Source organism: Opisthocomus hoazin, chromosome 13 (genome assembly GCF_030867145.1).
Source record: "Opisthocomus hoazin isolate bOpiHoa1 chromosome 13, bOpiHoa1.hap1, whole genome shotgun sequence".
NCBI classification, from domain to species: domain Eukaryota; kingdom Metazoa; phylum Chordata; class Aves; order Opisthocomiformes; family Opisthocomidae; genus Opisthocomus; species Opisthocomus hoazin.
In genome coordinates this window covers 18,387,630-18,404,318 of record NC_134426.1, presented here as the reverse complement: position 1 = coordinate 18,404,318, position 16,689 = coordinate 18,387,630, and the positions used below count along the sequence as shown (strand labels likewise).

At 53.6% G+C, this 16,689-nt stretch overlaps 1 protein-coding gene across 7 annotated transcripts in view; it reads right to left on the bottom strand.

The window, feature by feature from the left end:
- The window catches only part of NF2 (NF2, moesin-ezrin-radixin like (MERLIN) tumor suppressor), a 53,052-nt gene that overhangs the window by 20,936 nt on the left and 15,427 nt on the right, over positions 1–16,689 (bottom strand). For all 7 annotated transcript variants that reach the window (XM_075434398.1, XM_075434397.1, XM_075434396.1 and 4 more), the window contains exons 4-13: positions 16,381–16,464; positions 11,686–11,754; positions 11,160–11,242; positions 10,397–10,472; positions 9,951–10,085; positions 7,586–7,660; positions 5,947–6,060; positions 3,448–3,570; positions 2,858–3,075; positions 1,382–1,487 (exon numbers count right to left, since the gene is read on the bottom strand). In XM_075434398.1, coding sequence (XP_075290513.1) covers positions 1,382–1,487; positions 2,858–3,075; positions 3,448–3,570; positions 5,947–6,060; positions 7,586–7,660; positions 9,951–10,085; positions 10,397–10,472; positions 11,160–11,242; positions 11,686–11,754; positions 16,381–16,464 — 1,083 coding nt within the window. The remainder of the gene's footprint in view (positions 1–1,381; positions 1,488–2,857; positions 3,076–3,447; positions 3,571–5,946; positions 6,061–7,585; positions 7,661–9,950; positions 10,086–10,396; positions 10,473–11,159; positions 11,243–11,685; positions 11,755–16,380; positions 16,465–16,689) is intronic.

Genomic DNA, 16,689 nt, shown 5'->3' with positions numbered 1-16,689 from the left:
GCAGCTGCCATGCGTCTGGACGCAGCGGTTCTGCGTGGATTGCCTCCGGGCAGATGCAGCTGGAGCGGTGGAGCCGAGCTCCATGCAACCCTACAGCATTCCCAGTACCGAGGCTTTAACGGAGCGACGCGGCCGCTCTCCAGCACGGGGATTTACGCAGCAGGGCTCGCTAGCCGGGGTTCTGCCGGTCTGACTGCGGATGGACACAGCAACACGAGGGAACACGGATGCGCAAGAGCTGCCCAAGCGTCGACGTTGGGCTGACGCAGCCATGCAGTAGAGTTTCAACAAGGATACTCCACGCTGGGCACACGTTAAACCCAGAATTAAAGAACTGGAGGATCCCAGAACCCCAGTGACTTGTGAAAGAAGGAGCACTCCAAAGCTTTATCACGCCCTGAGGTAGCCAGCACTCGACTGAGTGTCCCACAGCTAAAACACCTGACTATTTTCCACCACTGCCATTTTTAAAAGCTTCTGGATGTTTTTGCAGGCAACTTCAGAGAATCCAGATGAAAAGTTACTTCATCTCAAGCCCTCTTCTACCTGCTCCTCAGAAGTTGCCAGAGGAGGGGGGAAGCAGCCTGCAGGTACAAATCAAAACCTCGGTACTAGGCAGGTCAGTAACCCCCACGCACGCGCGTTGAGTCTGTTCCTGAAGCTGTCCAGCTCTTCCCCTTCACCCCCCCGGCAGGGAGGCAGCCGGGCCGGTGTGAGCTGTGGGGAGGGGAGTGCCCGATGGGTTCTGCAGGTCCTGCAGCACAATTCGCGAAGGGGAGGAAAGGAACCGCCAGACGGATCGGAGCAGTGGTCGTTCAGTCTGGCGTTTCAGTCCCCGACAGCAACTGGGACCAGACGCTTCAGAGAAAGGTGTGAAATCCTCGTGATGGGCAATTATGGAATAATCTCCCTTCAAGGAGGTTTTTTTCCAGCCCAGAGGCACAGTGTCCAGTCTATGCCCAAAGAATGAATTTACAGGTTCTGAACAACGTTTATCCCATCTAACAAGGCAAGCACATCCTCCATTTCCTAGGTGTTTAACCCTATTTTAAAGGCTGCTGCTGAGCTGGCACACTCCACGTGTGATAGCAAAGCATGGCCCTGACATGGCTGTTAAATTTCACCAGCAGCTCCCTTGCTCTTGTAGCACAAGGCAGAGTAGGTGGGGGCCAAAAAAAGAGCAAAGTGATCTTCTGCTGGACGGGGTGCCCGGATGAAAAGGGCAAGCACTGCCGAGGGTTTCTGAACCGCTGCTGTGCAGTGCAGCGAGACAGCTCGCACCCCTCCAGCGACACGACGCAGACACGAGACTCCTCCAGGCTGCAGAGGAGGGCACGGTCACCAGCTGCGAGCGGGGGATCGCAATACAGAGCCCTCTTACTGTGTAGGATGACTTGCTGGTGATCTCCAACAGCTTCTGCTTCGCCCTCCGCTCAGACTCGCGAGCCTCCTGAAGGTCTTGCTTGAGCTGATCAGCCTCCTTCGCCCTACATAGAAAAACAGCAAACAGCAAACATCAGATTGCAGTCAAAAGGAATAAGATGGAGAAGCAGGATTACAGAGTAGGTGCAGAATAGGTTGTTATCCGTCCCGCAACAAGATCTAAACTAAGAAATCATTTGAGCAAGGGAAACGCCAGAACCTCTGACACCGGGGACACTTTAATTAGACCCCAAATCCAAGCCCTATAGGGCAGCTCTGACATGGGCTCTGTGTGAGCAAGGCTGAGCGCTGGGGAACGTCCCGAGATGCCAGAATGGGGAGCAAAACTTCCGAAGCTAAGCTCAGACTTACAGCAGGAGAGGCAGTTTTCTGACAAGTAAGCCTCTACTAACGATTATTTACTACATTCGAAAAGGAAAAAGCACCCAAGATCGCACAGCTTTGCCTACTTGCTTGGCCCAGCAATTCTAAATAAAACTAGTATTTACCCCTGAGCCTCAAGGACCCCCCCCGCAAGGAGAAAGCCAAAGGAGGGAAGGAAGCTTTCTCTGATGGACTGAAACTTGAGTGGAGACCTCACAAGACAGAGACCAACGCAAGAAGAGATGGAGGACAAGTGCAGTGCTCATCCAAGTGGAAGGGCTGCCACCAAACCAGCTTTCACACGGAAAGGAGTAATCAGTCGGAAGGAAGCAAGAATTCTCTTTTACTTGCTCACCACCAAACGCCCCATGGGACCTGGGCTCTGGTATCAAGAGGATGGGAACAGCAGTTTGAACAAGAAGCAAGGACTCTGGGAACTAGGGAGACCTCAAGGCTAACCCGAAACAGAGACCTCACGACTGGTAAGGAGAACTAAACAACTGAGAAGTAAACAGAGGAATACAGAGAAAATAGGAAATGTAGATCTACCATCCAGAGAAAAAAAAAATCACCAAACACAAAACCAAGTGCTATTAATGTTGTCAAAAAATACTTTGGGGAACGGAGTGGGTGTTTGCAGCCATCACCCGAAAGCAGAGCTGTCGGGGCGCGGCAGGCAGAGTGCCAAGGAGCACAGCACCTTCTCCCCCGTGAGCTGATGGCCCCTTTCCCTGCTGCTCTCACCACCACACCGCTCCCAAAGAAGGCTGCAGAGACAGGTCTCCAGCTCCAACCCAGGGAAAGCTCAGGGCCACCACTGCTCTGCCAGCACCGTTTCCCACTCGGGCACAGCTCAGCTGTGGCAAACAGCGAGACGGAGAGAGAAACCAGCCAAGCCCTGGGACCATTTGCTGTCGTACAGGCACGGGATGGCAAAGGATCACTGCAAACCGTCGCACAGACTAACGAAAGGCACGAGCCACTCTCTCAGCTAAGTCAGAAGCGGGCTGGAAAGCAAAGCAGAGGCAGCTGCAAGGTTGTACCCTCTGACCTCCTCTCCGACTCCTCGGCCATTTTCAGTGCCAACATCTCTGCCTCTAGCACCTTCTGTTCCATCAGCCGCTTCTCCTCCTCCGTCCGGATGGCTGTGGCCTTGATTCGCTGCATCTCCTGTTCAGCCTCAGCTGCTTTCTGAGCCAGGAGCTTGGCCTCCTCCTCCGTGATCTGAGCCTTCTCAGCCAGCAAGTCTGCTGTCTCTTCAGACCTCATCTGGGAATGAAGGCACGTGAAGCCACCAAGCCCAAGGAACGTCACCCCGAATGTGCTTACAGCCCCCGGAGCAGGGCACCCAGCTGCTCACTCCACATGCCCGCCACGGCCCGGAGTCCGTCTCCTCTCCATGACAGCCTGCAGCCTCCTGCAGCCAGGACCTGGCAGTGCCCAGGCTCTGTCCCAAATCACCCTCCTTTGCGCTCCTCCCACAGCGGGCCAGCAGGATGGAATCAGCTCCACCCAGCCTCCCGATCACCACCCACCAGCAGCAGCTTGAGAGCAGCCACAGGACAGTCACAGGGTGCCTCCTAAAACGCTTCAGCAGTGGAAAGAGCGAGGAACAGTGGGAAACAACTCCCGGAGACCTACCAGAGCCTCGTTGGCCATCGTTGCCTCTTCCTTTAATTGCATCAGCCTTCTCTCCAGCTCATCCCTCGTCCTCTCAGCCTCTTCTCTCATTTGCTTCTCACGGGCCAGGCGCTGCCGTTCCATCTAGAAAAAAGGTAGCAGGGAAGGTGAGGAGAAATCACGCACATTAGCAAGGCTTTCCACAGGATGAGAAAAGGTCGCTACGCAGGGGTTAGAGCGCAGGACTGCACTGCTGCCTCCTCTCTGCTCACCAACATGAGGAACTTCACTAAACGGGTGGTGACCTGACACACCCTGCTCCCCCAAAAAGCGCCATTCCTGAGACGACCCCTACCTCCCCCCGATCAGGCTATGACCCACAGCGCTGCCCCACAAGCTGCCCGCAGATGACCACGTCCCCACACAGCACCCTCCTGCGCTGACTTGGGCAAGCGGGGTCCCAAGAGCTCCAGCTAAGCCTAGAGTTCCTCACGGCAAGTTGAACAGCGGCAAGACTGGGCTTAAAGGCAGTCTGAGGGCATCTTCAAACTATCAAAGACAGACACATCACAAGGCAGCAGTTTGAAGGACATGGATAGCTGCTGTTTTTGACCAGACTTCTAACCCAACATGCTGGAAACTTCACTTCCTCTCATTTACAGGGGCGATCACAAGGAGCGTGACCACCTCTACCAATTCCTAAACACAATAAACTCTGTCCCTCCAGCTCAGTCCGCAGGAAACAGCAATGCTTCTCCAGCAGGGGAAGAGCTAAGCTACACTGAGACAACCCACCAGCATCGTGCCACCTCTTCCCAGAAGATGCTGAGAGTGTCACGCAGACACAGTGTGCCCAACAACTGCCTCTCCGCTCGCCAAGCGCCCAAAGGGAGCCGGCGGGCTAATTAACACACCGAGCTGAAGCACTCCAGCACGACAGAGATGGGTGCGTTATAAATATGCAGGCTGCAGCTAGGACTCACAGCACGGGCCACCTGCTGGGTTTAATAAGGGAAATAAGTGCGACAAGACACATTTCTCTGCTCCTTGGACACCAACTGCGTTCTGAAAGCAGGACGCCCACTGCTCTAACAGCTCTGCTTCCTTCTATTAAAGGTTCCCCTCATTAATTATCATTACGATCTGCATCCCTCTCAGGACTTCCATTAACAAGAATCGATGATATAAAAGGGCTATCTGGAGCCAGTTAAGAACTGTGGATGCTGGGGAGGGAGGAGAGAGCAGGCGAGACAGCACGGCTCGGGAGAGGGCAGCCAACCCAAGCAGAAGCCTGACCTTTCCCGTAGAGCATAAGCGCTCTGGATTTGCGAGTTCATGCGAAGCGATAAGCTGCTGCTCACTCTCAGCGCCCTTGCCTCTCCCGGCAGCCCAACTAAGCACAGGATCTCAGGTCTTGCTGGTGTTCTCCACACGCATCCAAGACCCACCAGACTGTAAATCCTGTCCCTGAAGCCACCAGCGCTTGGACACCACGCTGCTCTTTCCAAGGAGGACCTCTCGCACACTAACGCCAACTCCTTCCTGACCAGAGGAATCCCCATGAGAAGCAAACAGCCCCTCTTCCCCAGGGGAGCTGGCCTGGTTATCCTCGCAGCGACTCCTGTCCTGTCCTCTCCTGCCACCCCACAAGCCACAGGGAGGAGAACTGCTTCAGGAGGTGCCTGCAAGACAAGCCACGCCACACCTCCCGGTCAGCTGAGCACCCCAACACCACGTCCGGCACCGCGCAGGCACCTCTGTGGACATGCTCGAATCCATCAGCTCAGCAGCCCCTTGAGAAGACGACCCTCCCGGGTGCAAGCGACTGCTTTGGTTTCTTCTGCTGCTATCTAGCGGCTTCACTGCGAAACGGACATTTATATTCTAAGCACCAGTACTCAGATTAGCTGTGCGGGTTTCAGCAAGTAGAAAAGGTCTACGAGCAGAAAACAATGATTCATACAATCCAATTTGCTGATATATGCTCATCGGCTACACGCCGCTGCCTCCAAAGAGCCGTCCTCGCCGCCTGGGCTGACCCGCGGCACACAGAGGAGGCCAGCACCGAATTAGCATGCAGGCTGCACGCCCTGCAATGTCGGCGTGCATTCCATCACCATGTAATTAGGAAAAAAGGTGAAGAGCTACGCCAAAGCTCAGCTCCCCCTCACAGCCCCTGCTCTAATTACACGCAACTGCCTCAATACACTACACGTTCCGGCTACGGGGCCCAGGCATAAAGCGAGGCAGGGACAATGGACACACACTTGCAGGACACCCCAATTCTCCTCCCAGTTTTGTTCCTAAGCGTGGGGGCCGGACTCAGGCTGCCACCAACCTACAGAGCCAAGCTGAGAACAACCGGCGAGCTGGGAGCAGGCTACTAAAAAGAGATGTTCAGCCAAACCTTCCCTCAAAGCTGCTCCGTGTGCTTGATGGCATTCCAGAGACTGTTCCTTCCCAAACCCATTTGCATTTCTGATTTTGGCTCACGGTCTAGCTGTACGAGATGTCTCTCACCTGCTTCCTGGCTTTCTCCTCCCTGGCCTGCGCCTTCATCTGCTGGACCTCCAACGAGTCTGCCTTTCTCCTCCTCATGAACAGGTCGTGGTTTCCAATACACAGCTGAAGAATCTATTCCAATCAGGGGTGAAGAGCGGAGAGAAACAGCTGTACACGCCATGACGATGAGGCAGTTTGTATTCCTGACACACAGAAACACTAGAACTGCTTTGGTTTGGTGCTTGGAAGCACTTCCACCCACCGATCTCAAACCCTGAGAGCTCTCGTACCCACGTGAGGGGCAGGGAGCCAAAGCACAGCCTGAGCCCCACACCAAACACTGGGTCTGGGGCCACCAGCTCTTTGCAGACCCGTTTTCTGGTTTCTGTGCAGCCAGCACAGCACAGTTCCAGCAAGTTTTACACCAGCCCCAAAACGGCATTAGGTCAAACAAGGAAACAAAGACTTCTGCAGCTCCAGCCGGTTCCCTGGTTCTCACTGTCCCCTTTCTTTAGGTTCAAGGTGACATTGCACCTTCTCCCAAATGCACATTTAAAGCATTGAGATTAAAAAAAAAAAGATGGAAAACCACTTTCTGTCTTGGAGAAGACTCCATGCAACAGACAGCTTATCAAAAACTTCCTTGGACTTCTTCAGATACCTGTGCTGAAGGGTTGTGAGCACCAATGTAGTTTCCTCTGGTACTCAAGGAGGAAGACAAGGAAGGTGGCAGTAGCAGAGGAGGATTAGCAAAGGGGTGGGTACACAAAAGAGTGAAAGCTCTTTACAGCAATAAAAGCAGGTTTCTAAACTCAGATTCTTTTCTAAAGGACTGAGTCACATGCCCGTCTTCCACTTCACAAGCCACGAATTACTTCTCTGGAGTCAGAGGAGCTACAGGGCTGTGAACCCGATGAGCGCAGCGATGAGGCCTCTGGCAGGAAGCCCTGCCTCCCTGCGGCACGTGAAGTACAGGACAGCCTATAACCACGGCAGTGAAGTCCCGCTCTCTCTCCGACAACGATGGGAAAAATATCCCCTTCTGCAGATCCCTCGTGCATCTCAACACGGTGCACAGCCATGACAGAATCTGGATCGCAGCTCCTCCAGATACCAAATCCGGAACGTCAGCTCAAGCTGGCCTTTAACACGGATGCTGAAGAGAAGAGCTCAACGCAGCCCCCTCCACCCTCGCACAAGAGCATCCTCAGAGGGGACCAGCCTGGGAAAAAGCCAGGACTGCGACTCTAGTAACGGTGCATCCCAAAACAGGCAGAATCTACGTCACAGGGCAGAACGGAAAAGATCCGCAGGAGAAGAAAGGGGGATCTGGAGCAAAGACGGGGGTGATGAGAGAGTTTTACTTACGAAGCGCTTCCGCCATGCAGGTCAGCTGTAACCCGCGAGCTCAGAGAGCGAGCACAAAAACAGGAGAGGGGGAAGAAGATCCGGGAAGCAGCTTGGCTTGGGCTTCCCCCTCCTCTTCTAGAGGCTACGACCGAGTAGTAACTGCTATACCAAATCACATCTACGGTCCAGTAAGGCCAGCACGCTCCCTCCAACTGCTCGAAGGAAAAGCCCCAGAAGAACACTGTCTCGTACTGCCGGCAGAAACTACTGCTGCAGGCGATAACAATTACTCTGTCTGTAGACTTACCAGCTTATTCACACGCAGCTTTGATGAATTGAATTTAAAAACATCAATCTTTTTGTCCAATGGCTTAATCGTAAACTGAAAAGGAAAAAATAAAGAGGGAGAGAGTTATCGGAGAGCGGTGCATTTAATGAAAACACAGCTATAAAAGTCTCACTGAAAGCTTTGGCTCCGAGGAGGTCGGCAGTGTCAGACAAACAAGGCTGAGAGCTGGCCCCGTGGCTTTCAGCCAAGCAAGAGAACTTAGTATCAAAAGCAACCAAGGAGACAACCATTCCCCCGGCCAGGAAAACCCGAGTGCCACAGAAGCAACAGGAGTGCTGTCCACCTACAGACCGCAACGCCCAACAGCCCGCCTCCTCTGCAGAGCACCTTGCGGAGGGCACAGCCGGCTCAGCACCTCCCGAGGAAAGGCAAGATGCTGCTCTCCTGGCAGCTGAAGGAACAGAGAAGCTACAGCAGAAACTCAGAGTGGAGGAGGAACCTGCTCAGCTGCCCGATGGATGCCCAGGAGGATTGCCTTCGGAACATAGCACCAGGAGCTGCTGTCCCTCCCGTAGACACCTCTGCTCATGCGGGCTCCCCAGAAGGATTTTCCACACATTTGGTTCTCCAGAAGCCAGCCATGTCACAAGACTGCTCCGCAACTCAAAATATTGCTCCCTCACTCCGACTTGTATTCACACTCCGTGTGCCAACCAAACAGCTGTAACCACAGCCTGGGTCCATGCTCTCCGAAGAGCGTTCCCACAGCCGGCCTCTCAAGAGGGCACAGGCAGCATCGCCCGGCTCCAGAGTTTCGGTAAATACAGCCCCTGGACAGACGGAAGGCTGGCCTAACAGAAGGATACTTGAAGAGCTGAAGTGCTCCACAACATCGCATTTTTTAGAAGGCACGCATCCATTCCATCACTCCCCCCCACACTACAAAAATAACCGGCTGAAGAGACAGCGCTGGAGCAGGCAGTCTGAGTCCATTAAAGCAGGGCTATTTGTCAATACACTGTACTGCCTGAAAAGGGCTCAGCAGAACTCGCCCCGGCGGTGTTTCGTTTTGGCAGTTTAAGAGCCAATCTCTTAAGGCTTTCACACAGGCAGACGCGTGTGAATGTCCCCGGACTCAGGCTCCGGCAGAACCCGCACCAGCCATTGAAAGCAACAGCAGAAATATGCCAGGAGGGGAAGTTCAGTTCCACGTAAACAGTCAGTCTTTGTCACGGCAGATTAAGCCCCTCTGTTGCGCCGGCGGAGCTGGCTGTCGTACCCAGCTATTAAGCCTGTTTACCATCATGTCAGGTCCGCTTGCGGTCATCTGACTGCACAGACGATCGACCTGATGGAAGGTGGCAGTGCCTTCCCCCAAGGGAAAGCTCTATTACAGCCTTGGGTCATGGCCTGGTTACGGAGGCTTCGGCCCCGGCTTTCTGAGGCAATGCCTGAGCAGACAGCTTCCGCTGCACCCATCTGCCCCGGGCGGGAAAGCCTGCGCCAGTCACTAAGGGCTGGGCTGTTCTGCAGCGTTGTGAAGCTCTTCATTTTTAAGGAGTAAAACAAGTGAAGGGAATTCCACCACGGCCTTACTAGATATAAAACATCACAAGACATGCAATAAGTGCAGCTGATGAGAAACCTTTAGCTTTTACCCTGATCAATATCACGTTTAGGTTGGAAAACAATATTTAATTAAGAAGTTAGTTTTCTCCCTTACCATGAAGGCAGCTGATTTTCTTCAAGCAGCTCGCTCTGACTGAAAATTGAGCAGATCAGCTTCCCCTCCACAGCCAATTTCACAGCTATTCTCAACTAGGTTTGGTGGCCGGTGATTCAGAAGATTCATATTTATGCTCTGGATTTAATAAATACCTATCCAATAGTGGTCTTAAATTACTCAACTCCCTACAAAGATTCCAGCTGTTCTGCCAAGCCCAACAGCCTGAAAACTCAAGATGATGTAATGCTATCGCAAGAGGCAGGAGCTCTGCTCGCCAGGAATACACCTCACTGTATTTCATAACACAGTGTACATACACAGTAATCTATACCATAATAGATACAGTAAAACAGATCTCAGCTTCTGAACTTTGATATTTGGGCTAAGCAATTCAACAGCAATTCTGTTTTTTGAAAGAAATTACATAGTGGGTTTGAGCGTACACTCAAACCAAGCAGGAGAATGGCTCCCAGCTGACCTCTTGTACGCCCACTCCTGGACGGCTTCAGAGAGGCTTGGAATTAAGGTTTCAATTGGAACTGCCCCTCGCTAAGCTGGTGACGGCAAGCACAGTGGAAAGAGAAGCTAAGAGAAATCATTTTAAAATCGCAGTTGTGTTCTTACTGCTCTTGGGGAAGAGGGAAAACATCTCCATACCTCTTTATCACTGTATGAGATATTCCGGATTTCGTTCCACGGAAAGGAGATTTTAGGGGTCAACCTGTTGTCTGGGTCATAAATGTGAAGACCCAAGGCGTCAACTCCAAGGAGCAGTTCGGTGCCCTTTTTATTCTACGGCAGGAAAGAAAAGAGCAGAAAACCCTTTTATTCCACTTGGAGGGGCTGAGACGGGCCACCGTTCGCTTCACCGCCCAGCCCTGAGCAGTGACCCACCAGCACTGCACATTCAGCGAGCTCCTGCCTCGCCGGCAGCTCGCAGCCAAGCACGCTGCAGCAGGGACTCTCACCAACGCGCCGCAGCCACCTCCCAGGTCTGCTGGCTCGCCAAGGCTCCGCTTGGCCAGTCTCACAGCAACACAAAAGATGGAGACTAACACCAGAGCTATGCCGACAAGCAAACACGGCCCAGAACCTGCACTCACCCTAATCGCAAAATAATTCACTCCGTACATCTCCAAGTCCTGAGCTATCTTCAAATACTCCATTTCAGCTTCATCCCTGTCAGATAAAAGAAGGCCAGTGTTACGATGCTTGGCAGAATCAGAGAGGGGGATGGCTGCTCTTCCTGATCCTAAGCACTCAGCAGGCTTTAAAGCCTGGGCGCTCTCTATCGTGCAGGTCAAGCTTGTCTTTGCTGGCAGGATCAATAAAGTCCAAGAGCAAATCCCCCTCCGCAGCCTGCCAGCATCTTAAGGGCTGCTGACGCCTGCGCAGCAAGATGCAGCACTTCACGCCGTGCTCGGTCCGTCTCCCGGCCCCACAGCACACAGAGGGAATCCCTGGCCAGGAGGGCCCTGGTTCAGACCCGTCTGACTTTCGGCGTACCCCCTGGAAGGAGCATCGTCCCACCCGAGGCAGCAACACACCTCACCAGTCTGCAGCCCCGTTTCCTTTCCTGGCCCAAAGAGCACCCCGACCCCCCCTGCAGACAGGGCCGCCTGCCTCCCTGCCCCTCACCAAGCACCCGTCCTAGCTCTCTCGAGGACCCCACCAGTGACCAGGGGACAGCGGGGCACACTTAGAGCAAAGAGAGCCCTTTGCCCTTCGCAAGTCTGCTGCAGGGACGTGCTGGGATTAACGCTGCTGTCAGCAGAGCTCACCCATCACCAGCCCGAGTCCCCAAACCCCTCGTGACTCTTCAGGCGAGGGGCCTGACCCTGACCCACCGCTCTGGCAGACGCTCACCTCGCTCTGCCTCGGTGCTCCGCGTACCAGGCTGTTATCCTTTCCTCCCACATCTCTGGAGTCATCTGGTACAGGTTTATCACCTGAGACACAAGGTGAGACAGAGCCCAGGTCACACTGCCGCCCTCGCCAGCCTCCTTAGCCAGCAAGGCAGCCAGGAACACCCCAGCACCACGTCCACCTCCAGACAGGCGACCAGCAGCAGGACCCGCTCAGCCCCGCAGCCTGCCACCGCCCAGCCCTTCCAAGCACTGTCCCCAAGCCACTGCGAGGGGACGCAGGCAGGATGAGACTGTGAGAAGGGAGACAACATGCGCTTCTGCTTATATTAAAATATATCAGAGACCGAATTCTCCTCCCTCCACACATCTTTTTGGACTGTTTGCCTTGGTAAGGAAGCCCAAGGGCAGCAAAGCAGGGTGCACCCCTCAGGCAGCCCTCCAGAGACCCTCTCCGCACAGGGCTCTGTTACACCAAACACCCCCAGGCTTGGACACCGACTCCTCTGCTCGGCTGAGCGCCTTACCCGCTTTGGAAGCAGCTCCTCTTGCGCCAAGAAGCCTCGCTTGTGAACGTTGGGATCGTAATCGCCGTACTGGAAAGAAGCACAGACACGGTGCCCGCTCCATGTTAACCACACGAGCAAGCACAACTCTTCGCCCTTACACATCCACCCCTCGGGGAGACAGCAAATGCAGACTGCTTACACCCTTCCTGTCACAACCTGGCAGAGCAAAGAACATACGCTGCTTGGTAAAATTAATAACAGTATTTTCTTGGTCATTTGATTGCTAATAGAAACTAGCACCCTCCTCCTACTCAGGCAGCAGAGGTGGAAGCAGCACAAAGCTTCCCATCATCAGCTGACGTCCACCATCTGTGCACCAGTTGAACGAGCTGCTCGCTGTAGGCACCTTCCAACCGAACCATTCTACCCTCATGACCATGCCCAAGCCCCACTTTCTCCACTGCAGGGAAAGGCTCACTCCATAGCTGCCAGGCCCTTGGATCCCACCAGCAGTGGGTCAGGGAGTCACGATACAGACAAGGACCTGTCCCCAAAGACAGATCGACGCCGGTAATTTGTTCCGTCTGAACACGGGGAAGAACTTCTTCCCTCTGAGGGTGATGGAGCCCTGGCCCAGGCTGCCCAGGGAGGCTGTGGAGTCTCCTTCTCTGGAGATATTCCAGACCCGCCTGGCCGCGGTGCTGTGCAGCCTGCTCTGGGTGACCCTGCTTGGGCAGGGGGCTGGGCTGGGTGACCCACAGAGGGCCCTGACAACCCCTGCCATGCTGGGACTCTGTGAATTTGGGTGAGGCAGATGGTGGCTTCTCCGTCGCTGCTCATCACCCTAACGAACAAACCCCAAAAAAAATTCCAGGAGTTTGACAGGCTCCTCTCAGGCAGGTGTCAGCTTTTCTGCCGAAGGGTCCATGGCTCCACTGGGTCATGGAATCCAATTCAGATTTGTTAAGTGCAACCAGTAATTACTCGTATTTGTTTAGATTTACATCTTTCTGACCAGCGTATAAAGTAACTGAGAAATAAAACTGCTTATTAACAGATTGAAAAGCCGAGTGTCCCTGCAGTGCATGTGAAAATGAGTTTACCTCCTGCACAGCGTCAGAGGGCAGGAAGCCGCCAGAAAATGGCACCTCAAATAACCTAGCAAGTTCAAGAGGAGAGGACGACGGCTGCGAGGCACGTACGCGAAATGCTGCGATTCTCCTTCACCTGGCAAACAGGGCTTCTGCAGCGACACCACCCAGTGACACAAGCCCCAGTGACGTTTGCTCGGGTCACTCCTGTCGCAGGGGAGCCAGCCCTTCCCTCCCCGCTGCTCTGAAAACACCTGGCTCGGGAAGTACAAAATGGTGACCGTTTTTCCAACCAAGACACACACAGGGCAGTCACGTAGTCAGTCGGGGAGCTTTCCATCTCAGCCTCCTTCCAACGCCACAACCATCGCGTTGGGCACTCAGACCAGAGCTCAGCATCAGAAGCCTGCACGTACGCCCTCCCCGCAGCCCAGCGAGCAACGTCTCGCAGACAAGCGGGGATTAAAGGCGCAAATATTGATCTGGAGCCAACGCAGATGCGAAGGAAGCATGCAACAATCAACACCGGCTCCGACTGCAATTAATATCACAAAACCGCCACGGATTTCGTTCGAGAGGGTGCTGAGCAGCGGCAACTGCCTGTCTTCCAAGGTCTACAGATGCGTGGAGCTCCTCAGCAAGCAGCGCATTGCAGGTACACGCCCCTTGAACCCATATCAAATGGGAACAGCCACAAAAACGTGGCACTGGCAAAGGAAACAACTCCAATAACCTTGGAGAGGCAGAAAATAAATCATTTTTAGGTGATGAAAATAGCAGCAAATAGGATTAATGCGATTATTTTCTGTTGTGATCTACCGTGGAGATCCAAGACTCAGTATGGATTATGTGATTTTCATGTGGTGAAAAATATTGCCACGTCCCACAGGAATATTTGTACCGAGAGGGAGTCTGGACGAGAACATTAATTATTCACAAGTCAAAAATCAACAAATGCCTCAAGTATTTCAGTGTAAGTTGGCTCAAATGATTCAGCAAACACACTTCTAAAGACCCTTTCAATGAAACCATTCCTTCAAAACTGCTGTGGAATTTCAGCTCCTGCTCACTGAGCTATATGACTAATATTCACGGTCACACGTGGAAGTCGCCTCTACCGTGTTCACACACCCGGCTTACATCGTCCCGGACAAACACAGGCACGTTCAGCTTCAAATTATTAACCCCAAGTGTTGTTTGTATGGAGGGGCGGGGTGGAAGAGCCCTTTGCTGGTGCTGCAAGCTTTGCCGGGCCGAGAGGGCTGCCGCACAGCAGTGATCTGCGTTTCGGGGGCAAGCAGCAGCAGAGCCTCCCGGACCTCACCATCTTCTGCTGGGCCGCGTTTGGCAGCAGATTCCATGTCTCTCCCGGCTGGTTCAAACCCGAACCGCCTCCACCATCTGAAAGCAGCGTGGGTGGTTTGAACGCAGGGCTAGAGGGGAAAGCCCACAGTAACTCCCCAAACGAACATGACAATCTAGAAATAAAGCAGCTTTTCTTTTTGCTTTGTTATTGCAGGTAGGTGTGCAACGACTGCAGGAACCAACCTGGCTGTCAATCAAATGGCTACATCGGATGCAAACTCACCTCTCTGTCAAGCTATTACGCCCCTAATCACGCAAGTCAGCACGTTATTAGGGAAATTACTGTGCTCAGTGGCCGCTTTCTTGTCCAGAAAGGACATCATTACCCTATTTAACTGGCAGGAGATGACCTGCAACGTCTTTCTTCCTAATTCCGTACCACAGACGTGCTTTCAGCTTTCTCTTTACTGAACAGAACAGCAGAAGGGGAAGCCCAGCCTGGAGCCCGGCTAGCCTGGAGCGGCAGCGAGGAAAAGCAAGGTCATGAAAGCACGCTGGCGAAGATCAGAAAAGGCATCCCCCTTCTCGCAACCTCTGTGCAGAATCACGGCACGCAAGGTTAGGAGAACTCCCCTGACTCTGCTGACCTCCTCCGGACGGCCGACTGTCAAGCGTGCTACTGAGTGCAAGGTCAGCGGCCACGCTGCAAGAAGAGCAAGGGGACGGCACAACCGTCCTGTACCAAATTACAGGCTGTTCCCGAGTGCACGAGCAGAAGCTGTCACGGCCAAGAGTTAATAGCGCTCAATATTTACCCAATGGTTTATTCATTTTGGCAACAGGAACAGTCATCCCCTACATATCCTCAGCTCAGCAGGTCAGCAGGGAAAAAGCCAAGTAAGTGTTTACTCATGCGCTCTAATAAGAGCGATGAATGTTCCACACAAATACAAACATTTTTAAGAGCAACTCGTCTTTCCCTGGCTGATGAGTCTCTCGGACAAAGTACGGTTTCATCAACATTCTGACTATGAGGAGAAAACATCTTTTTCTAGTAAATTCAAACTTTCATCACCAAAGAACGCTGCTGCACATCACCCAGGGCTGTGTTCAGACCAGCTGGGCATGAGGCAAAGGGTTATGAGGAATACTCTATGGCAACCCGGAGCAAGCCAGGGTGGAACCCTAAGGACCAGCCCCTGTTCCCAACCAGCCTGGCTCAGCCCCTCTCTTCAGGCAACAGAGCCAGACCCCCCCACACACGGTCAGCAAAGAGGGTGTCGCAGAGCAGAGAGCCACCCTGCTCCTCCTAAACCGCTCGACAGTCGGGCACCTCGGGGACAGGCAGACAGTGCAGACCCAGGGCACGGCCACCGGCCCTGCGAGCCAAAACATCTCCCTAAATTGCACCCAGAGAGTCAGAACCGACCACGAGGCTACAGTGACAACACAGCTGGGCTGTCGTCAGACTCCAGCCACTCCTTTTCCAAAGACATTATCTTTACACAGACAAACTGGAGATTAGCTAGGAGACTTGTTAATTGAGCAGCAGGACATGTTCCGCATATCCAGGGATAAATTACTTCCCCTCCCGCAAGAACGTCCTCACTTCTGAACCTCGGGCTGCCTCCCGCCCTCCCAGGAGCCCCTCTGCGGTGGGCTGCTGCAAGCTGTCCAGGGCTGCACGCTCCAGACCCGAAACCAGCGTTCTCCCAAATAAATCCTCCACAAAACACACGGAGCAGAGTTCAGCTGAGGAACGAGGGGAACTTAGTGACCACTGACTTCTTCCACTGTCTAACGAGGTCAAACCCCAGACAACGGGAGAAGCCAGGAGGACCCCTTCAGCGCTGCAATAACATTTACGCGGCAAGCTGTAGCCCCTCAAAATGAAGCAGTTATCGTGATGACAAGTATCCTGGGGAAGCAGTGGAGCTGTGAGTCCCACGGCTGCTTTGCCTCTGGCTACAATGGCAAGAGCAGGGAGGAGATCCAAAAAAGCACGGGCTCAGGGAATTCACCTGCTCCAGCAGTAAGCCACACTTGAGCAGGCACTGCAGCTCGAAAGTTGAGCGCTTACTACAGAGTCCTGGAAAGAGAAAGCAAAAATCTGTCCAAGGTCTGAAAGCAGCCAGGAGCCAGGCGCGCAGGGCAGGCAACAGCGCTAGTGCAGTCCCCTCACTTCCCAGGCTCTAACCGCTCTCCCTGCCTTCCTCTTCCTTGGGAAGCGGGCGCATCGCGAAGCGCCTCGCTTTCCAGGAGCAACGCCAACCCACCACCAGCACCAGCAGGCCCCTGGAGAACCCCCCGTGCCTACCTTGGCTTGGACGGCGTAGGAGGCCAGCAGGACAGAAGCTTCAGGAGGACAGTAGATCTTCTCATCCAAAATCTGCTTCTTCACCTGCACGCCGCGGTAAAGGACACACAGCACACGTTTAGCGGAGCGGTGAAAGCATGACTGTCATGGCAGATGGCTGCAGTTTGTTTTAACTCGAGCTGTCAACCACACAGTTAACAATGTTCCTAACAGTAATTACAGTGCAGGCCCAGGAAGTCTCTGGTGGCTCAGAAGGGAAGGGCTCAGGCTTTCACAGGGCATCTTTCTCAGCCAGGTCTGCGAGAAGAG